Raw genomic sequence first — 24503 nt, 5'->3', positions numbered from 1 at the left:
AAAATTCCATACTATCGTTTCTCTGTTAAGATGTGGCGGGTCACTTATGAAATAGTTTATACTTATCGTTGACCCGTTTCATGTAATACATAGATAGTTTTCTAAATGTAAACTTAAAAAATGTGAAAGCTACTCCATAAATTTAAGCAAGTTGGCTACCAATTTATACGCAATTCCAATCACCAACCACTGCACAGACACAGTCCCTGCCATTCTCTCTATATAAACCTAACCAAACCTATCCAATGCTCAAACTAAAAAGGAAACACAAAATGGAGCTCCTCCGCTCTCCAAAGTTAGTTCCATCTGTGCTATTAGTTATATTATTTCTGGCATTTTGTGATGTCAATATTGTGATGAGAGCAAGTGCAGAGCAGAAAATTTGTAACATAACTGAGCAGGAACTGGAGGAGTGTAAACCGTCGGTGAGCGGTTCGGACCCACCGCCACCATCTACGGAGTGTTGTGATGCTATGAAGAATGCCGACTTGCCGTGTCTCTGCTCCTATAAGAACTCTGCATTTCTTCCAGCTCTCGGAATCGACCCCGACCTGGCCATGCAGTTACCGGCAAAATGCGGCATTAAGGCACCTGACAACTGCTGATCGTTATTACCAGAAATTGTTGCCTTTCAAGTTATATGAGTTTTTTTTACTACTTTTCGATTTGGTTTTGGTTTTTATTTATGTGAGCTACATGCTGCATGTAATATGTACCTCTTCCTTTCTTAATTGTGGCGTGCTTTGTTAATTGTAAGTTAATAGTTCGTATAAGTTAGGGACTATATATTTTCACATTTCACTTACCGATCAGCGGGTAATGATATTATTAACAGAGCTAATTTGGTTTTAAGCAGCACACGACTAATTGAAATAAAATGAAGAAACATATAACTAGTCCGTTGGATGAAGTCAAATCAGCTCTGTTAATGCCTTTGCCTTACTTTTATGGATATGTTTGATTGGAGTGAGAATATATTATTTTTAGAACTTGGTTTTGAAATAGTTAGAAACTTAGAATAGTTTGTTTTATGTTTGATTGAGTTTGAATAGTTAGAATAAAAAATTTAAATCTTTTTTCTTATTTTGCAATCAAACAGACTAAGGAGTTATTGACAAGTCTGTTTTGAACAGTTCAAATCAGATCTAGAGGCAAACTCAGGATTTTTTCAAAGGGGCAAAAAAAATTGTTCTTGGAAAAATTCGGAAAAAAGTTGTGAATAATTCGTAAAATTTTGAAAAAGTTCGTAAAATTCACGAATTATTCGGGTTTAATTCGGTCAAAGTTCGGTTAACCGAATAATTCGGCATTCAATTCGGCATCATTCTAAAAAAGAATTATTTAGATATAATTCGAGTATCTTGTCACTGTGAAAAAAAAATCTGCACCAGTTCTCTATCAGCCCAGCCCGAACAAATTCTTGAACACCAAATAAGACAAATATATTACATCGGATTCAGCCTTTATTGGCCCATAGAAAATCGGCTTAGCATGCACCGGGGCCAGATTGTTAATTGCTCATGCTCATGCTCATGCTCATGCTACGCCTTCTCCGGCAGAATTTTGAACAACTTGAAGGATTGATGTGCAATTTATCGTTCAATTCATCCAGTCAGATTAATAGTTGAAGGTTCAATTACCTTTTGAAACACACAACAATCAATAAAACAAAATAAAAAATCCAAAAGAAAGAATGATTGCTAGATACTTTGGTATCTTTAACATCACTCATATATGCTTTCTTGATGGAGCATATGAGCCGCAAGCATAATTTAAAGACAGAAATAAGGTAAACAAAATTTTAGGGGAAAAGAAAGTACATAGACACTAATTCCACCAAATCATTCTAAGAAAATGAACATTTCCAAGTAAATAGACACTAATTCCACCTTTTGTCATCAGGCCATTAATTCTAGGCAAACAATGTACTGGACGTTATCACATATGAATTAGTTGGCTACTGTATATTCATTGAAACTTTAAATAAAAGTTTTTTTTATTAATTTAGTTGTAGGTGTTATAACTTCTGATGAAAAGACAAAGCACCTGTTAGTTCCAAGTTCCATCGAAGGGTCAACCTGACCAGAAATTGCAACCTAGATTTTTTTTAGAATTAACTTATTACTTCTACTATAAAAAATTTCACACAAACATACATCCAAAGTGAGAGGAACATCAGATACAGCAAAGAAATTAGACAAACAAGAAAAAAGCAAACAAAAATTTACTAGCTAAGATACCTTCACAAGTCATAAACCACTCCTGAGTCGAGACTAAATTCCTTGTACAAAAATTTAGCAACCATGATGATATTGGGAAAAGGAGAAGGTATAATCAAGCTGCTATGACATCAACTAAAATATGCCATCTTGAAAACAGACTTAAAAACCTAGTTAAAAAAATGTTCTTGGCAACTAAAAGACACAATCTTGAACCAAATCAAAGCAGTAGAGTTAACAATTTTCATCAGTCAAATGCCCAAAGGTTTTCACAGCGAATCTCCTCTTCCTCCTCGGGTGTGAAGTCGTTTTTGATGTTGAGAATCTGGCGTATCTCCTCCGGGCTCTTCCCCCTTATCATGTCGGCCACCTTTTGGCATGCCAAATCCAGCAGCCCCTGGATGTGCAGATAGTCAGCTGCCATCATAAGGTTAAAGAGCGTCTCCTGATCAACATCTATAAATTGCTCGTCCCAGTTCCAAAGCTCATCATCAGAAAGTCTTGAGGAAGCCGGCATGGGGCTGCTACCATCCTCACTCGTCTCGGTCTGCGGCTTGTCTGCTGCTTCAACGTGCTTCTTGCAATACTCAATCACCATTGCAAGAGTCGGTGCACAGACATTCGGGAGAGGGATGAAGGTGATGGTGCTGATGTCTTCTATTATGTGGGAGATTGTTTTAGATTGCTTCGCCACGGTCTCTGGTACCACGAACACCACTCCTTCGCTGCTCTTGAGCGTGATCATCTTGCTGGTCGTGCTGTCTGACATTTGCTTATTGTGGAAGGAGAGACCAAGTGGAAGATAAATTAAGGAGATTAGTGATCTTTAGTATCTTGGTTCTGTTCTAGTCGACGCTATGATTATATATAGAAGGTTCTTATTCTTTCCTTTTTCTTGTGTTGGGAATTTGGGAAGGGGGTCGCCTGGCAGGGGGTGACTTATTCTGTGAGCTTATGATCCGATATTGGGTTTGAGCATAAACGGCCGTCGTCTGATCTTCTGAATCATAATTTCTTGTCCGCTCGATTGTTTGTTTCCGTTTGTATGGCACGGCGAAATAGCTCAAGAGCATAGTGACAAATGAATTATTCGGATTAGGTTCGGCGAGATCAAAAATTCGTGATTCGGAAATAATTCAGGGATAATTCGGAAATTATTCGGAATTATCCGAATCAGAAATCTCAGTCCTGCAAGAAATCAAAAAAAAAAAACTAAAAAAAAATTGTTCTTGAAAAAATTCGAAAATTCCTAAAATTCGGAAAAAGTTCGTAAAATTCGCGAATTATTTGAGTTTAATTCGGTCAACCGAATAATTCGGCGTTCGGTTCGGCAATCGGCATCACCCCAAAAATGAATTATTCGGGTATCTTGTCACTATGCTCAAGAGTCAATAGTACTGAAAATTGCTAGTTGCACACAATATCACCAAGTACCTCTTGATCGAATCCGGCCCATTAAACTCAAACGAATGGTAATGCATAGAATCGGAAGTCCATTAAAGCCTTACGAATCTGTTATTCATTTGTGTCTTCTGGCCGGTTTTATCGTTTTAAGTATTTGATAAATATTATCGTTTGCTTTTCAAAAAATAAAAAGGAAAAAAGAGACGAATATTATCGTTTTTAAGTATTTGGCAATTATGTTCATTTACATTCAGCGAAGATCAGAGAGCAGCTGTGAATCAAAACTTACAAGTCAAGATATTGAAAAGGAAACCCATCATAGACAAAAGAATTGAAAATATATAGCTTCTTTGACAAATTAAAATTAGTTGCGAGGCAAGTAACACCGACGAAAACAAGAGATGAAATATGATGATACTGAAAAAGAAAAAAATAAGGTATGTGGAACTGGGCAAGGACCGTTCAATTTGCATTCATATTTATATGAATAATTTTCGTATTCGTGCGGATCACCTACACACAAATATATATTGATACGGATCAAAATGGTTATAATCGAACATCAGAGTGAAATTGGCCTAATACACATCAAACCGCCCCCACAAAAAAAATTGCATACTTGACATATAATTTTTTGTGAATTTGGGCCCGTTTTTCTCCAAAATCTTTATATCATTCAAATTTTATTAAAATAATGCAATTCTACCTCGGTTGACTCTTTTAACTCTTTTGGGAGAGAAGTAGATAAAATAGCATCGATCATCTGAGAATTGCTTGGTTGCAAAAATAATCTGAGAATTGCTATATTCATGCGCAACCGAGACCGTGAAATGTTTTATTTAATTATGACGAAGTATTTTATGGTCACGCCTTTCAGGTTTTGGGCAAATAACTAGTGCAAGTATAAAAGTAAAATGCGTTGCATGTTTTTATTCGTTAAAATAAAAAATCATAATATTTAAAAACATATATCCGGAGAATTATTCTCTGAAAAATAAATAAATCAGCATTAGATAGTAATCTAAGAGTCCGAGTTAGATTTGACTTTATTTTAATTATTCCTATGTTAAAAGATTGATATTAATTATTAAATATCAATTCATAAGACGAACAAGAGAAAATTGAAGTTAAAAAAAGAGTAACTCACCAGATCTATTTAATACCTTTGTATCTTCTAATTTCTTTTTGTTGTAAACGAGAACTTATTTATGAAATGACTCTTAATTAATATATTATATATTTTTTTTAATTATGCACTTGTTTTATCGATTAGGCACGTGGTAATATATAGTATTGTCACTGCGCCGCAACTGAAACCCCAGTTGCGGAGTAATCAAATACCAGTTGAAAATATTGATCAACCGAAGCCAGTTGAGCCAGAGCTCGTGGCACTAGTTCCAGTTGCAGTAAAAACAACTGAGGCATTACCAGTAGATGACCCGATAGTTGTAGCAGAGACGTAACCGGCAACTACCGCAACAATGTAATTATTTTGAGATTTATAATTGGTAACATAATAAATTATATGCATTTGAGGATAAATATGTTGAGCCTATAGTTTTTTCTTTTGTTAATAAAGGGGAAATTGTTGGTATAAGGCTATAATTAAGTACTGCTATATTTTTGTTCTAGTTTAGTATTTAGTTGTGGAGTAGAACTAGGGTGTTTTTAAGTTCACCAAGTTTTTTGGTGAACTCAAATTTAAAATCCGTCAAATCGGCTTGAAATGACGAATCCAAACCATTGAAAGCTGCCTACCTTACGAGTGATACGTCTACATGTGAAAATTTTAAACATTCAAATTAATTTAGTGTAAAGTCAAGCGGTCAAAAAATGAATGCATTAAAATTAATTTATTAACTTTCTATTTTTGACCGATTGACTTAATACTAAATTAATTCGAACGTTTAAAATTTTCACATGTAAAAACATCACTCATAAAATAGACGGATTTCAATTGTTCGAAATCGTCATCTGAAGTCGATTTGATGGATTTTAAACTTGAGTTCACCAAAAAACTTAGTGAACTTAAGAACACCCTAGTTCTACTCTTTAGTTGTGTTGTTTATTAGAGTAAGTACGGTAAGTTATTGAGGTTTTATTTATAATATGTGAGAGGTGTGTCTCTAATTTGTATTCTGTATGTATTATTTTTTCACTTAGAAATTATATTTTAGGCAGGGGCGGAACTAGACTTTTGAACAATGGAGTCAAATACGTATGGAATTAATTATATAAAAAAGTCTGAACTATGGGGTCAATTGTATACAAACTTTATGCAGAGAATGGAGATCAATTTTACCATACTATAACTTTTTATGCTAAATTATATAAAAAATTATACATAATTATAAAAATTTGAAAATTAAATGGGGTCAATTGATTAGCTCCGTCTCTGATTTCAGGTGTGCTAAATGTCATAACAATTATTATTTCAGTCGTATATAAACGACGGATAGTTTTAATAGACATGTAGTGGAATGTTTTATCAAATAATATTCTGATAGTAATAATTATGATGATTGGTTTTAAACTATTCACACCTTATAGGTTTTTGGTAAAACATCAATAGCAAGCGAGATCTCATTTTGTGAAAATGAATATAGCGCAAAGTTTAGCAATTTGAGAAAATTATTAGGATGTTCTTAGAAAAAAATCATGTATATCGTTAACAAATCTCGTAATTACAAAATTATGTACTTTCCTTCTAAAATTCATAGTATCATATTTACCTTTCTATATTTTCAAAGTCACAAATTTATTCAATTCAAAAAACTTATTTAAAATCTTTAAAGTTCTCATTTTATTCATTATTAAAGACTAAAACTATGTAGTATGCGTGAGAAATGTTGAGCCTTTTAATTGGTTTGTTTTCGAGAGAAAATGAGAAATTTTTCTACTTGTAACACATAAATAATAATATTTAGATATACATTTGTGTGCGTGAACAATTTGACTTGACACTAGCCAATTAAAAAAATGAACATTTCTCTTATACATACTACATATTATTTTTTCTATAAAGGATAAATGGTTATTTAATAAATTTAAAATTAGTTTTAACAGAAAGGCAATAACATTGATGAATTTGTGAGTTTTTAAAGTTTAGAAAGATAAATATGATATTATGAATTTTCGTGTAAAAAATACTTAATTTTAAAGTTTTATTTTCTTTTTCTGAAAAAAATATTTGAAATTTCTCCTTAAAAAATAATTGTCTTTGCTGGCTTATTGATGTGGCAGAAGTGGGACCAGGCCTCCATATGAATTCTGTAATTATTCTTTGCAATCTAAGCTTTTGGAATATTTTAATAAAACTTACAATTTTAGCCGACGTTTTTATTTTTATCCAATTTTTAAAATATTTTAATAAAAATAACCAGGTCTGATCAAAATTTTAAAAATACCCAAAACGTGGAAAAAAATCCACGGTCCTAAATTTTAATTTGGAACCGTGAAATAAATCCACGGCCCGGATTTTAAATTCGGAACCGTGGAAAAAATCTACGGCCCCGAATAAAAATTCAGAACCGCGGAAAAAATCCACGGCCCGGTGGTTTTTTTTTTGTTTTTTATTTTTTGCACTATAAATAGGCCTGTTGATCTGATCGTGTAGAAGAGAAAGAGAAAGAGAAAGAGAGGAAGAGAAGGAGAGAAGGAGAAAAGAAACGTAGTTACTGTTCAGCTTCTAAATCAGATATTTTTTTCTGCAACTGTTCATTCACACAAATTATATATATATATATATATATATGAGGTAGGCTACGGTGAGTTGCGAAGTAAAGCGACTATTTTACTTCACGCTCATATTTTGCGATTTTAAAGTTTAAAATGTCAATCTGAACCGTTCATCTTGTTCTCCATATTAAAATGTGCTTGGAGACCAAATTTTATATTTTTTGAAATTTTTTTACTATTTATTAAGCAATTTTGAAAGTCGCTGATCTGATGGTCCAGAAAATTTTACTGTTTTTTACTGTTCACAGCAAAACAGCAATTTTAAAAAATGCTTAATAAATAGTAAAAAAATTCCAAAAAATGTAAAATTTGGTCTCCAAGCACATTTCAATATGGATTAAACATCTAACGGTTCGGATCGGTCGTTTGGACTTTCAAAATAAAAATACGGCGTGAAGTAGAAATGCGTTTTACTTCGCAACTCACCGTAGCCCACCTCTATATATATGAGATAGGCTAATATCAAATCGATTGTTCCTGGGGCATAGAGCAATCAAGTTTTAAACCGTCTGATTTGATTTTAGATCCGTGCTTGATGAGATTAGATATTGTCGCTGGAGTCACTGGTTTCAATTGAACGGAACGGAAAAAGTTACAAATTTGCTCCGTTAGGTCCCATTCTCTCTCCAGCGCCTTCATCCCTTTCCTCTCTTTAATTCATGCGATTTTCTCACGACGACAGCCTCCACCGCCCTCTTCACCACGGCTCCGCTTGTCTCCTCCTTAGCGCCTCATCTCTCTCCACCGTCTCCAGCCTCGATCTCCGCCTCCACCAAGGCCCCGCTTGTCTCCTCAGCGCCTCATCTCTCTCCACCGTCTCGATCTCCGCCTCCACCAAGGCCCCGCTTGTCTCGTCCTTCGCGCCTCATCTCTCTCCACTGCCTCCAGCCTCACTCTCAGCCTCCGATTGCTACCAAAGGTTCCTGTAGCAGCATGTTTAAGATTATTATTTATTCAACTTTTCTAGGTTATTATCTTGCGTCAATTCTCACTTGAGTTTATATGGAGTACAGATTTGGTCTTTTATAATAATTTGTTGCAAAATAACCAAGTAAGAAACAGGTGACTGGTATTTAATAATAATATGTCATTTAACAAGTCAGGTACTGTAGATCATAAGGCCCTTACACAAGCATATAATTTAAATTGTAGAGGCTGACAAGTACTAATTTTAAGTATCAATTCAACTATTGTTTTTAAATTTTCTAGTAATTGTAGTGTTTTTTAATCTAATTTGTAGGTATTATATTTTTTTTGTAGATAAATAGATAATTTGGAAGTAGATGAAATAGAAGATATAGTGATAGTTGGAAAAAGGAGAAGAAAGTTTCGAGCCTCGTGAAGGGATATATGATTCTATGATATATAATGCAGTTTGTTCCACGAGTGTAAACAGTGATATATGATTCTATGATATATATTGTAGTTTATTCTAGGGTGTAAATAGTCAGATATGTTTTTGTTTACATATCTTCATGTTCTTGTGCCTTCGAAATTCATGCTCGGCTCTTGAAAGAAATTCCATCTTTCATTCTCTACAAAACAGAAAGAAGAATGAAAGAATAAAATTGAACTCATTCACACCCCCTCTGCATAATTATAACAGAAATGTATCAATACTAGATTACTAGTATTGATATGATTTGTTTTAAAAACTGAATACTACAAGCAAAACAAAGCTGAAAGCACTTCACAGAAACTAAAATTTTCCTTACATTTGGTCTTATGTGCAAACATCTCAACAGAGTAGGGGGATAGTTGGAAATACAACAATTATTATATAGTCGCTATTTGGAAAAGCACCTCACAAAACTATACATGTAATTGATGAATAGTCAAGTACACTTATTTGTTATCATACAACAAAAATTGCTCTCAAAACCAGTGACATTTGATTTTAAGAGGATGTAACCAATAAAATCAGTGCCTAATTAATAAAGATTTAATCTTGATCTTAGAGAAACACTCGCCAAAAGAGTATGCTCAAACTGAGCGCTCCTTTTTCCATCAGCAATTACAGGAGTCCATCCGTCAGGCGGTTAGCATAAAGCAATGCTCATTTAAATTCCAAGAAAGAAAACAATAGCATGTTAGCATATTAAACTGCTTATATTTTCTAAAATAAAGGTCAGCCGGTTTCTAATCTTAGGCAAAAATAAGACAAAAGTAAATTGTTTATATAAACTGCTTTCAATATACCTTTCCTTATAGCTTTGGATTTACACAAAAACTGCACAAAAACATCACATGTATTGCGCATATTTCAAAAAAAACTTTTTTTTTTTAAAATCATGCTATGCTCTCAAAAGAGGTCTTCTTCATCCCCATAAACCGTATCAGATTCATATGCATCATCTTCGCCATCTTCATCATCTTCAGTTATAAATTCAGATTCGTCTTCACTCGCATCTTCTATGGAAATTGGTTCTTTTCTTTTACGCTTGTCATTTTGTATGGAAATTGTCTCTCCTTGTTGCCTTGCCTTGTCATCCTCTTTTTTCTACAATCATAACATAAGGTACTAATTATCATTGAAACATTCACAAACAAATAAATAGTAAATCGATCACAAACAACATTGAACAATTAAAAAATAATTACCTTTGGACAATTCCTCATGTTATGACCCTCTTTCTTGTGACAGTAACTACAAGTGCGCATCTTCTTGGCATCTCGTACGTCAGCCGGAGCCTTGAATCGCTGAGGGATTCTGCTGCCCTTACATTGCGAAACCGGTGGGTCACTGAATTTCAGATCATCATCTTCTCTCTTTATGCTTTTCAGATTTGGTTTAGTAGGTTCATCTTCGCCATAGGCTTCAGTGAATTCTACTAACTCCTCCATCATCTCATCCAATTTAGCACAAGCCCAATCAAATGCTGCAGTAAGCACAATAGGAGTGCTCATGATTGTATCAATTCGCTTAATGAGGGCGGTACGCTTGACAGATTCTAGATTATTGTCGACAAAACAACGATCGTTTAAACCTTTCTTTGTGCTTGCATTAGCATCACGAGTCCATCTTTTCAGAATGTAATGCTTAGGCAAAAAAGGCTCCATCCCCACATGTCGCATCACCAAAAGTGCATGAGAACATAAAACTCCTTGATACAAAAAGCCTTTGCACGAGCAATCAGCCTTTGCATTGGCTAGATCGATGCGTACCATGCGATTTGGCTTAAACCAAGTGTAGTTTGATTTCAATATCGCCGGGCGTACCTCATAGAGTGTTTCTCTTTCAATCTCACGAACCCGAAGCGCAATAGTTTTCTTTATTTTGCCCTTTAAAAGTTTGAAAATACTTCGAGTGTAAATTTTCCGCGCTTCAACCTCTACAACATCACCCGACAATAGTGGTTGGATCTCATTCATTGTTCGAAAATCCTCATCACTCTCTCTCTCGTAAACACCTTCTACCATTTTCTGAAATCTTGTTGCAAAATCATACAATGAGGTATTAGATCCCAACCAAATCTTTGTCGCCGCATTCATACTTTCGCTTCTCTGTGTAGTACTCATGCCTGCACAAAAAGACTCCCGAAAATATGCCGGTGCCCATTCGCCACGTTTTTTAAACATATTCTTCAAGTGAGAATTGTCTTCCATCTCGTACTTGCTAAGTGTGGCATGCCAATTAGTTTCAAAATCTTCAATTGTCAAACTGAAATCAATAATCGCAATAAGTTCATCCCTAAACCCTTTTACAGATCCGTATAAAACTCCCAAATGGTCTCGCGCCTTTCTCAACACATGCCATACACAAACTCTATGCACGGTAACTTTTCCAAACACCACCTCAATTGCCACTTTCATCGCCGGGTCTTGATCGGTAAAGATAGTATTTGGTTTCTTTCCACCCATTACTTTCAACCATGTTTTGAACAACCAATCAAATGTTGTCTTCTTCTCATCTCTAACTAGGGCACAACCGAAAAATATCGATTGTTGGTGATGGTTGACACCAATAAATGGAGCAAAAGGCATTCTGTACTTGTTGGTACTGTAGGTCGTATCAAATATAATTACATCACCAAACTCTTGATATGCTCTCCTTGAACGACCATCTACCCAAAATATATTTTTGGCAACATTATCTTCATCGGGTTCGACTTCGAAGAAAAAATCAGCATCTATTTGTTGCCTAAGCCTAAAGAAGTCCAACATCGCATTCACATCAACACCAACTAGACTTTTCTTCACCCTTGTAATGTGATTGTGAACATCTTTTTTGCTGAAATGGAGGTTCTCTTTACCCCCGGATTGATCCGCAATGATTTCTCTAATTTGAGCGGCATGAACATTGTGCTGACTGAACAACTCAATTTTAGCCCTATTTTCCATGGATAAATATTTATGAGATTTTAAATGCCGTCTCTTTGAGGGAGTGTTTGGCACTAACTGGTGATTATGCTCATTGTAGAAGCTCGTTACCCTCCAAATGCCATCCTTATGCAACCTAACATGACATAAAGCTTTGCACTCGCTTCTCTGCATTGATCTTTCCTTTTCGGGTGTCTTTTCAATTAACCCACCAATCGTCTCCTCCATTTGCTTCTTTGTCTTTCTAGTTTTGCCTTCTTTCGAACAAACCATTCTCACAGCGGTCTTTATCCCTTTCGAATTTATGTAGCTGGATTGCTTACGAATACTAAATCCAGCAATGTATCCGTACGCATTGTAAAAATCGTAAGCTTGTTTTTCACTATCAAACTCCATCCCTGTATGAGGCTCAATACTTTGTTCTTCTTTTCCATCTATTACCATATCTTCTATTTCATCTACTCCCAAATTATCCAATTGATCCATTTACCTACAAAAAAAAAAAATATAAGTAGATTAGGACAAGTGCTTGGATGAACTTCAAGATCATTTAAAATGGTTTAAGTCATACCGGAAAGTGAGGTGGGGTTTCAGTCTTGAGATATACTCCAGCTAAAGAACAATATTGCACCTTAGATTATGGATTCTACCTCGACAGTCTTGCACCCTAAAATTCAGATAAAAAAAATTGACATAAACTCAAAAAGAAAAGCATCACAATTTTTCCTATTTCATATAGTATGAGCCTTGCTACTTTTTTTTTTTCCTAATACAAAAAGAAAAACATCACAATTTTTCCTAATAAGTATGAGCCTTGCTACTTTTTTTTTTTCCAGAGATGGATAAAGGTGTTCAATAGTTACATGCCAACTTTGTGCAAATCAATTAATTGCATTATGTTTTCAATTCTAAGCATCAAATGAATATTTAATATCGATTCTCATCTTGTATGGTACCAACTACTATAGATGTCAAAGTTCCTTATTATATATCTAATCATTTTAGTGTTGCTACTATAGATGTCATATAGTTCAATAACCCGCTACACAGATTGACAAAACCCCTTGTTCATTCTACCTAGTACCAGTATTTGAAAATATATGATTTCCAATTCAGACATAATATGTAATATTTTCTCAAAATTTTATGCGAGAAAGATTCTGACAAAGCATTTGGAGTATTATTGGGCTTGCAATTAGCCAGGGCATTATTTGCAATTTAATTACATATTTCATCCCCTAATGGAAAATTACCACAAATTTAACAGTATCTCCAGCGGCCATACTTCTTTGGGGACCATGTAGAGAAACCATTTTAAATAAGAAAAATTCAGACACCATGAAGAAAAGAAGAAGTTACCTGAGGATTCAAAACATCCATTGTGCCTTAAACGCTAAGTGTGTTGACTTAGAGGTTCTGAGAGAGAGGTCGGAGAGAGAGAGTCTGAGGTGGGCAGAGGGGTTGAAACTGAGTCGCGTGAGAGAGAGGGGGTCACCTACTGCTATTTAGGGTTACGGAGGATTCTGACCTGAGTCGCGTGAGGGAGAGAAAGAGTCGCGCGAGGGAGAGAGAGGCAGATCGGTGCGCGGGTATTAGCTACTGGACCGTCCATTTCAATTTCCCAGCGACAATTTGAAATCAGATCAATCTGATCCAGCACGAATTTCAGAACAGATCGGAGGCTGTCGTCGTGAGAAAATCGCATGAATTAAAGAGAGAGAATGGGACCTAACGGAGCAAATTTGTAACTTTTTCCGTTCCGTTCAATTGAAACCAGTGACTCCAGCGACAATATCTAATCTCATCAAGCACGGATCTAAAATCAAATCAGACGGTTTAAAACTTGATTGCTCCATGCCCTAGGAACAATCGATTTGATATTAGCCTATCTCCTATATATATATATATATATATATATATATATATATATATATATATATATATATAGTTTGACTTCACACAGATATTTTTTTTCTTTATTTACGTACATATACATATTTATTGTTCATTCACACAAATTTTAATATTAATCGGACGCCAGTGCGTCAGTTACGTTTAACATCAAACTGATATAACGTTCATCTTACTGCTCCGAATTAAATTTAATTGAACAAGTTTGACTTCAAACAACCTTCGAGTTCCACCTAAAAAAACATTATCTAATGGCACGTCTAAAAAACTTTCACGAGATCTTATATTATATACGCGACATCTATATATTAAGTCTTTGACGGAGTAGAAGTATTTTTATTTTCGCGGATATTATCTCATTTTTATAGTGAGCATTAACTAATAAGTACAGAAAATACAATTGTACACAACATATTATATACAGATGTGAAAAACCATTAAGAGTGTGTTATGAAAGGAGTCGCTTGCGTAAAAAATAACTCTAACATACAAATACGATATGAACTTTTTGAACTGTGTTCATAGTCACAAATTTTTGTACACAGTTTGTTAATACTTTTTTTTTTAAAGGTTAGTGACTTTAAATACCGATTAACAAATTCATTGATAAAAATGTATTTACAGTGAGTCAAATGACCGTAATTTCTAAATTGACTCTTTTATTCTCATAAAATTTTCTAAACTAATATAGTATACTAATCCTCATTTTGCTCCACAGTCGGATTCGTTTCTTCGACCGCCGCCGCACTCCGACAACAATTGGATCTACTTACCGTTGCGCTCCAATCGAGATGTTTTCATCGCAATATTTTAATTGTCATTTCTCTCCACGACCGGATCCGCTTATTTGAGCACTGCTGCGCTCCGACAATGACCAGATCTACTTACTGTTGTGCTCCAATCAAGATGGGGACTCTATGCTCCGAACTCCGACGATTCCGCATTCTCAGTTCCAATCGGCTCCGATTCCTCTCCCCTCTCTCTTCTCCTCTCCGCTCGAGAAGATAAAACTGAGAGAGAGGGAAGGTGTTGTGTCGAAGATGAAGACTACAAGGTAAAAAGAATGAAGTTGAATGGAAGGAGAAAAGAGGAGGAGAAGTGGCAGCTCCGATTGTTAATACTTAATCGTGTACAGTTATACAACTTCATACACGGTCTCTTTTGTAAAAACTGTGTATAATATTTCTCAGTTTTCAACTACTGTTTTTTAGTAGAAGCTGTGTACTATATTCGTGCCTCTCAACTAAAATCCCTGTTAGTAATTAATATCTTGTACTTTTCAACCGCCTCTTCACACACTTACACCATTTAAGTCTAGCCTCATTCCTTAATATGTCTCTTTATTCTCTCTTCATTGTCTTTCTCTCTCTCTAATTGATGTAGATCGAGACTTCGACTCTTCATTTCACCCTCGTGTGTAATCTTCGTTCTCTTCATTTCGCTCTTCATACTTATAAGAGAGAAATCAATATTATGTTATTATTTAATAACTAACAATTATTTCTTTTAATAGTTTTCAATCCGATTAGTTTGATTATCTTGATTTGATCATTTCTTCATAATAATTTTGTTTATAATTGTCATAATTTAAATGAATTATGGCTGATTGATTCTTCTATTCCTTTAAAAGATAGACTATTAGTTGAATTATTGAGAGGGGCTGTTTTATGGATCATTTGATTGGAACGAAATAGATTATGCTTTAATGATAGTTCTCCATATTCTATTAGGGTTATTGGTACTAAGATTATTTCTCTTACTCAATTTTGGTGTAAATCTAGAGGAAACAATTATTTCTTTAAATTAAATCTTATAATGCCTTTTGATGTTAAGGATCTCCCGGATCTTATTCTGTTGGAGGAAGAAAGATGTCCTGATACGACCCAAGCGATGGACCTTTTGTTGTCCCTGTCCCAGGAAACACCAGTGGAAGATATGCAGGGTTCTGGCAATGGCAACCCTCCATCTCCAATGTCTGGAGAAGAGGATGAAGACCTTTTAGATATGTAGTACTTAGTTTTTTGTGTGCATGTTATGCTGTTTAGATATTTTCTTAGGTTGCTGCCTTATATTTTGTGCATGTTATTATATTTTTGCTACTTTCTCATGTTGTCACTTTTGTTTTGAACTGTTGTAAAGACTTGCCACATTTGATTTTGGTACCAATTTTAGGTACCGGATCGATTATGCTATGGATCCTGATTTCAATGAAATCGGTGGTATATACCACTATTTTTCAAAAAAAAAAGTTTATAAGGGAAACCTACATGTCTTTAGCAATTGTTTTTTTTTTTTTTTTTTTTAAACTTTACAGAAGCTGCAAAGTTGTGAGGGAAAATCGAACTCTCGACTTTTAAGTACAACAACTCTAAAACTTTTTCATAGCCAATTATACTACCTCCCCTTTCGTCTTTAGCAATTGTCATTTCACAAAATAACATTGCTACCGACTCATTAACCGAGCTTAAGTAAACGATTAATTGCATAATTATTTTTTCTCGTATCAAGTTTCGATTTTATGGTCAAGTCTCAAGTGATTGGTTGATGCATTGTATGTCGGCACATCACGATATGTGTTCACGCGAGTCATGTGTAATTATGATCATTAGATGTTGATTAAATGATGAATCTGGAATAAATTAATTTGAATTATGATCAAATGGTCACGCGAGACACGTTTGGTCATGACACGCTTGGACACGGCGTGATTCACGTGGCGTGACCATTCGCATGCCGTGATCACCTCTTGATATTTTGGTCACGGTACGGCACGACACGTAAAAAATTAACTTGATCACAGCACAGCACAACACGAAACCAAAATCACAACATATTAATCACGACACGGCACGTTTTTTCCATTCTACTCTTCATTCATACACGACACTCGCTGATACGTTCTTGTAGACGTATATCATTAGCCTTTTGGATTGTATATGGTTGCGTTTTCTATACTAGCGATAATATGTTTTTTTAATCGGCTTATAAATTAGCATTTTAATCGGTGAAAACTAGATACAGCTAAGTCGATTATGTGAGCCTATAAATAGCTCAGGTCATATACTTATTCTATTATTTGGTATTAAAAATAAAAATGTAGTCAAAGGTATCAAATTATAAAATACTACATGAGCTAAGTGCCTAAGTAGGATATGTCATGTATCTTGTAATTGTGTGTAGCTGTCGTACCATACCGAACTTTTGATGGTGCAGTAGCAATTTTCTAAATGTGCGGAATGTAATTATATCAATCCATTATTTAGCAGATCAGATAGAGTAAGGCTATAATAAAATGCACATTATACAGCAGTATGAGCTATGCACACATTTTTTTTTCATTTTTAATTTTCAAACTGTCAATTTGAACTTATTAAAAAAAACCTTATAAAATGTACTTATTGAACAAATATTATGTTTTAAAGATTTTTTACCTATATTTTAAATAGTTAGAATATTACTTGATTTGAAAATTCCAAATTATCTAAATAAAATATTTTTCTACCTTTCTAAACAATATATATATATATATATATATATATATATATAGAGAGAGATAGGCTAATATCAAATCGATTGTTCCTGGGGCATAGAGCAATCAAGTTTTAAACCGTCTGATTTGATTTTAGATCCGTGCTTGATGAGATTAGATATTGTCGCTGGAGTCACTGGTTTCAATTGAACGGAACGGAAAAAGTTACAAATTTGCTCCGTTAGGTCCCATTCTCTCTCCAGCGCCTTCATCCCTTTCCTCTCTTTAATTCATGCGATTTTCTCACGACGACAGCCTCCACCGCCCTCTTCACCACGGCTCCGCTTGTCTCCTCCTTAGCGCCTCATCTCTCTCCACCGTCTCCAGCCTCGATCTCCGCCTCCACCAAGGCCCCGCTTGTCTCCTCAGCGCCTCATCTCTCTCCACCGTCTCGATCTCCGCCTCCACCAAGGCCCCGCTTGTCTCGTCCTTCGCGCCTCATCTCTCTCCACTGCCTCCAGCCTCACTCTCAGCCTCCGATTGCTACCAAAGGTTCCTGTAGCAGCATGTTTAAGATTATTATTTATTCAACTTTTCTAGGTTATTATCTTGCGTCAATTCTCACTTGAGTTTATATGGAGTACAGATTTGGTCTTTTATAATAATTTGTTGCAAAATAACCAAGTAAGAAACAGGTGACTGGTATTTAATAATAATATGTCATTTAACAAGTCAGGTACTGTAGATCATAAGGCCCTTACACAAGCATATAATTTAAATTGTAGAGGCTGACAAGTACTAATTTTAAGTATCAATTCAACTATTGTTTTTAAATTTTCTAGTAATTGTAGTGTTTTTTAATCTAATTTGTAGGTATTATATTTTTTTTGTAGATAAATAGATAATTTGGAAGTAGATGAAATAGAAGATATAGTGATAGTTGGAAAAAGGAGAAGAAAGTTTCGAGCCTCGTGAAGGGATATATGATTCTATGATATATAATGCAGTTTGTTCCACGAGTGTAAACAGTGATATATGATTCTATGATATATATTGTAGTTTATTCTAGGGTGTAAATAGTCAGATATGTTTTTGTTTACATATCTTCATGTTCTTGTGCCTTCGAAATTCATGCTCGGCTCTTGAAAGAAATTCCATCTTTCATTCTCTACAAAACAGAAAGAAGAATGAAAGAATAAAATTGAACTCATTCACACCCCCTCTGCATAATTATAACAGAAATGTATCAATACTAGATTACTAGTATTGATATGATTTGTTTTAAAAACTGAATACTACAAGCAAAACAAAGCTGAAAGCACTTCACAGAAACTAAAATTTTCCTTACATTTGGTCTTATGTGCAAACATCTCAACAGAGTAGGGGGATAGTTGGAAATACAACAATTATTATATAGTCGCTATTTGGAAAAGCACCTCACAAAACTATACATGTAATTGATGAATAGTCAAGTACACTTATTTGTTATCATACAACAAAAATTGCTCTCAAAACCAGTGACATTTGATTTTAAGAGGATGTAACCAATAAAATCAGTGCCTAATTAATAAAGATTTAATCTTGATCTTAGAGAAACACTCGCCAAAAGAGTATGCTCAAACTGAGCGCTCCTTTTTCCATCAGCAATTACAGGAGTCCATCCGTCAGGCGGTTAGCATAAAGCAATGCTCATTTAAATTCCAAGAAAGAAAACAATAGCATGTTAGCATATTAAACTGCTTATATTTTCTAAAATAAAGGTCAGCCGGTTTCTAATCTTAGGCAAAAATAAGACAAAAGTAAATTGTTTATATAAACTGCTTTCAATATACCTTTCCTTATAGCTTTGGATTTACACAAAAACTGCACAAAAACATCACATGTATTGCGCATATTTCAAAAAAAACTTTTTTTTTTTAAAATCATGCTATGCTCTCAAAAGAGGTCTTCTTCATCCCCATAAACCGTATCAGATTCATATGCATCATCTTCGCCATCTTCATCATCTTCAGTTATAAATTCAGATTCGTCTTCACTCGCATCTTCTATGGAAATTGGTTCTTTTCTTTTACGCTTGTCATTTTGTATGGAAATTGTCTCTCCTTGTTGCCTTGCCTTGTCATCCTCTTTTTTCTACAATCATAACATAAGGTACTAATTATCATTGAAACATTCACAAACAAATAAATAGTAAATCGATCACAAACAACATTGAACAATTAAAAAATAATTACCTTTGGACAATTCCTCATGTTATGACCCTCTTTCTTGTGACAGTAACTACAAGTGCGCATCTTCTTGGCATCTCGTACGTCAGCCGGAGCCTTGAATCGCTGAGGGATTCTGCTGCCCTTACATTGCGAAACCGGTGGGTCACTGAATTTCAGATCATCATCTTCTCTCTTTATGCTTTTCAGATTTGGTTTAGTAGGTTCATCTTCGCCATAGGCTTCAGTGAATTCTACTAACTCCTCCATCATCTCATCCAATTTAGCACAAGCCCAATCAAATGCTGCAGTAAGCACAATAGGAGTGCTCATGATTGTATCAATTCGCTTAATGAGGGCGGTACGCTTGACAGATTCTAGATTATTGTCGACAAAACAACGATCGTTTAAACCTTTCTTTGTGCTTGCATTAGCATCACGAGTCCATCTTTTCAGAATGTAATGCTTAGGCAAAAAAGGCTCCATCCCCACATGTCGCATCACCAAAAGTGCATGAGAACATAAAACTCCTTGATACAAAAAGCCTTTGCACGAGCAATCAGCCTTTGCATTGGCTAGATCGATGCGTACCATGCGATTTGGCTTAAACCAAGTGTAGTTTGATTTCAATATCGCCGGGCGTACCTCATAGAGTGTTTCTCTTTCAATCTCACGAACCCGAAGCGCAATAGTTTTCTTTATTTTGCCCTTTAAAAGTTTGAAAATACTTCGAGTGTAAATTTTCCGCGCTTCAACCTCTACAACATCACCCGACAATAGTGGTTGGATCTCATTCATTGTTCGAAAATCCTCATCACTCTCTCTCTCGTAAACACCTTCTACCATTTTCTGAAATCTTGTTGCAAAATCATACAATGAGGTATTAGATCCCAACCAAATCTTTGTCGCCGCATTCATACTTTCGCTTCTCTGTGTAGTACTCATGCCTGCACAAAAAGACTCCCGAAAATATGCCGGTGCCCATTCGCCACGTTTTTTAAACATATTCTTCAAGTGAGAATTGTCTTCCATCTCGTACTTGCTAAGTGTGGCATGCCAATTAGTTTCAAAATCTTCAATTGTCAAACTGAAATCAATAATCGCAATAAGTTCATCCCTAAACCCTTTTACAGATCCGTATAAAACTCCCAAATGGTCTCGCGCCTTTCTCAACACATGCCATACACAAACTCTATGCACGGTAACTTTTCCAAACACCACCTCAATTGCCACTTTCATCGCCGGGTCTTGATCGGTAAAGATAGTATTTGGTTTCTTTCCACCCATTACTTTCAACCATGTTTTGAACAACCAATCAAATGTTGTCTTCTTCTCATCTCTAACTAGGGCACAACCGAAAAATATCGATTGTTGGTGATGGTTGACACCAATAAATGGAGCAAAAGGCATTCTGTACTTGTTGGTACTGTAGGTCGTATCAAATATAATTACATCACCAAACTCTTGATATGCTCTCCTTGAACGACCATCTACCCAAAATATATTTTTGGCAACATTATCTTCATCGGGTTCGACTTCGAAGAAAAAATCAGCATCTATTTGTTGCCTAAGCCTAAAGAAGTCCAACATCGCATTCACATCAACACCAACTAGACTTTTCTTCACCCTTGTAATGTGATTGTGAACATCTTTTTTGCTGAAATGGAGGTTCTCTTTACCCCCGGATTGATCCGCAATGATTTCTCTAATTTGAGCGGCATGAACATTGTGCTGACTGAACAACTCAATTTTAGCCCTATTTTCCATGGATAAATATTTATGAGATTTTAAATGCCGTCTCTTTGAGGGAGTGTTTGGCACTAACTGGTGATTATGCTCATTGTAGAAGCTCGTTACCCTCCAAATGCCATCCTTATGCAACCTAACATGACATAAAGCTTTGCACTCGCTTCTCTGCATTGATCTTTCCTTTTCGGGTGTCTTTTCAATTAACCCACCAATCGTCTCCTCCATTTGCTTCTTTGTCTTTCTAGTTTTGCCTTCTTTCGAACAAACCATTCTCACAGCGGTCTTTATCCCTTTCGAATTTATGTAGCTGGATTGCTTACGAATACTAAATCCAGCAATGTATCCGTACGCATTGTAAAAATCGTAAGCTTGTTTTTCACTATCAAACTCCATCCCTGTATGAGGCTCAATACTTTGTTCTTCTTTTCCATCTATTACCATATCTTCTATTTCATCTACTCCCAAATTATCCAATTGATCCATTTACCTACAAAAAAAAAAAATATAAGTAGATTAGGACAAGTGCTTGGATGAACTTCAAGATCATTTAAAATGGTTTAAGTCATACCGGAAAGTGAGGTGGGGTTTCAGTCTTGAGATATACTCCAGCTAAAGAACAATATTGCACCTTAGATTATGGATTCTACCTCGACAGTCTTGCACCCTAAAATTCAGATAAAAAAAATTGACATAAACTCAAAAAGAAAAGCATCACAATTTTTCCTATTTCATATAGTATGAGCCTTGCTACTTTTTTTTTTTCCTAATACAAAAAGAAAAACATCACAATTTTTCCTAATAAGTATGAGCCTTGCTACTTTTTTTTTTTCCAGAGATGGATAAAGGTGTTCAATAGTTACATGCCAACTTTGTGCAAATCAATTAATTGCATTATGTTTTCAATTCTAAGCATCAAATGAATATTTAATATCGATTCTCATCTTGTATGGTACCAACTACTATAGATGTCAAAGTTCCTTATTATATATCTAATCATTTTAGTGTTGCTACTATAGATGTCATATAGTTCAATAACCCGCTACACAGATTGACAAAACCCCTTGTTCATTCTACCTAGTACCAGTATTTGAAAATATATGATTTCCAATTCAGACATAATATGTAATATTTTCTCAAAATTTTATGCGAGAAAGATTCTGACAAAGCATTTGGAGTATTATTGGGCTTGCAATTAGCCAGGGCATTATTTGCAATTTAATTACATATTTCATCCCCTAATGGAAAATTACCACAAATTTAACAGTATCTCCAGCGGCCATACTTCTTTGGGGACCATGTAGAGAAACCATTTTAAATAAGAAAAATTCAGACACCATGAAGAAAAGAAGAAGTTACCTGAGGATTCAAAACATCCATTGTGCCTTAAACGCTAAGTGTGTTGACTTAGAGGTTCTGAGAGAGAGGTCGGAGAGAGAGAGTCTGAGGTGGGCAGAGGGGTTGAAACTGAGTCGCGTGAGAGAGAGGGGGTCACCTACTGCTATTTAGGGTTACGGAGGATTCTGACCTGAGTCGCGTGAGGGAGAGAAAGAGTCGCGCGAGGGAGAGAGAGGCAGATCGGTGCGCGGGTATTAGCTACTGGACCGTCCATTTCAATTTCCCAGCGACAATTTGAAATCAGATCAATCTGATCCAGCACGAATTTCAGAACAGATCGGAGGCTGTCGTCGTGAGAAAATCGCATGAATTAAAGAGAGAGAATGGGACCTAACGGAGCAAATTTGTAACTTTTTCCGTTCCGTTCAATTGAAACCAGTGACTCCAGCGACAATATCTAATCTCATCAAGCACGGATCTAAAATCAAATCAGACGGTTTAAAACTTGATTGCTCCATGCCCTAGGAACAATCGATTTGATATTAGCCTATCTCTATATATATATATATATATATATAGAGATGGGCTATGGTGCATTGCAATGCATGAACCCTCTTATCCATTGCACTATAAATCATGGATTTAAAGTCCAAACGACCAATCCGAACCGTTCAACTTGTTCTTCTTATTAATATGTGCTTGGGGACCAAATTTTACATTTTTTGGAATTTTTTTACTATTTATTAAGCAATTTTGAAAGTCGCTGATCTGATGGTCCAGAAAATTTTACTGTTTTTTACTGTTCACAGCAAAACAGCAATTTTCAACAATGCTTAATAAATAGTAAAAAAATTCCAAAAAATGTAAAATTTGGTCTCCAATCACATTTCAATATGGATTAAACATCTAACGGTTCGGATCGGTCGTTTGGACTTTAAATCTGTGATTATAGTGCAATGCATAAGGGGGTTCATGCATTGCAATGCACCATAGCCCATCTCTATATATATATATATATATATATATATTCACTTTCTTCATATTCAAAGTCTAAATTGTCGATCCGAACTACATGATATCCATACTAAAATATGGTTAGGGTTGAAATTTTATAATTTTTGAAATTGTTTTACTATTTTTTAAGATGGGTAGAAATCGCTATTTTTTGAACGGTTCAAAAACAGTGATTTTGTACCTATCTTAAAAAATAGCAAAAAAATTCCAAAAAATATAAAATTTCATCTCCATGCATATTTTAGTATAATTTTTTTGTTGAACGGTTCGGATCGACAATTTGGACTTTGAAAACGAAAATATAAAATATGAGGTATGATGAGGTATAAAAAAAATGAGGCATTGGAGCCCTCCTCATATATATATATATATATTTGCTTTTCAAATATATTTTTATATGAAAAAAAATGTTTAACTATTTGAATTTTCTTTTGAGTAAAGATTAGATGTTAAACCATCCAACTATTTAATATATTCATATGAATTTTTCATCCATATTTCCAAACTGCAACTTTCGACACGAACAACATTATTTGAATTTACCACTGGATCAAATATTAATTATCTTACCTGTTTGAATTAAAAAATAAAAAAATGAATATGTGGTAACAGGTCCATCATAATATCCATATTAGCCTCACTCCATCAAGCACTAGTGTCAAACTTCACTAATTACATTGGAACCACGAAATTAAAACAAAATAACATATATACTTCACTGAGTCTAACTTAGCAATTATACTGGACCTACTGAAATAATTTCAACAAAATTAATATTTGATATCAACGTAGCACGAACATAGAAATTATGTTCGGTAAATATAATGCGATGTGTTCTTGTCAATATGAATTTAATTGAAGAAAATAATATTAATTAGTGTCGGGTCGAATAGGACCCGAAACAAAAATTGTAAAATGAGCGAATTGTATCGGTTTAAGTTTACTGGATATTTTGTTTAAAGAGAATTTTAGTCTTAATTAAACCGTTCATATCTTACAAGTTGCATAATCCAAATCTATTTGTTCAATTTTAACCAAATTATTAAAATTTGTATATTTACGAATTCGCATCCCTCAGGTGCCATAGGTACAATTAATAAATTCAGACTGTTTTTTAACTCACGCATGAATTTCAAA

The 24503-nt window shown here is 34.8% G+C and overlaps 3 protein-coding genes and 1 pseudogene across 3 annotated transcripts; 1 reads left to right on the top strand and 3 right to left on the bottom strand.

The window, feature by feature from the left end:
* Positions 1-272: 272 nt before the first annotated feature.
* LOC144552226 (putative lipid-transfer protein DIR1) lies at positions 273-605 on the top strand. Its single transcript, XM_078300378.1, has one exon. The coding sequence runs from the start codon at positions 273-275 to the stop codon at positions 603-605; it is 333 nt and encodes a 110-aa protein (XP_078156504.1).
* A 1861-nt stretch (positions 606-2466) lies between these two features.
* On the bottom strand, positions 2467-3030 carry LOC144565443 (SKP1-like protein 1B pseudogene; annotated as a pseudogene).
* Positions 3031-9476: 6446 nt separating this feature from the next.
* On the bottom strand, positions 9477-12164 carry LOC144565435 (protein FAR1-RELATED SEQUENCE 5-like). The gene is made up of 2 exons (XM_078315194.1): positions 9963-12164; positions 9477-9861 (listed from the first exon to the last, which is right to left on the bottom strand). The coding sequence occupies exons 1-2, from the start codon at positions 12123-12125 to the stop codon at positions 9664-9666; spliced, it is 2361 nt and encodes a 786-aa protein (XP_078171320.1). The 5' UTR covers positions 12126-12164; the 3' UTR covers positions 9477-9663.
* Positions 12165-18809: 6645 nt separating this feature from the next.
* LOC144554390 (protein FAR1-RELATED SEQUENCE 5-like) lies at positions 18810-21497 on the bottom strand. The gene is made up of 2 exons (XM_078302713.1): positions 19296-21497; positions 18810-19194 (listed from the first exon to the last, which is right to left on the bottom strand). The coding sequence occupies exons 1-2, from the start codon at positions 21456-21458 to the stop codon at positions 18997-18999; spliced, it is 2361 nt and encodes a 786-aa protein (XP_078158839.1). The 5' UTR covers positions 21459-21497; the 3' UTR covers positions 18810-18996.
* Between the last annotated feature and the right edge of the window lie 3006 nt (positions 21498-24503).

This window comes from Carex rostrata, chromosome 1 (assembly GCF_964058835.1).
Source record: "Carex rostrata chromosome 1, lpCarRost1.2, whole genome shotgun sequence".
Lineage (NCBI taxonomy): Eukaryota > Viridiplantae > Streptophyta > Magnoliopsida > Poales > Cyperaceae > Carex > Carex rostrata.
Note: the sequence above shows the minus strand (reverse complement) of the source record. Positions and strands in the feature narration are given on the sequence as shown.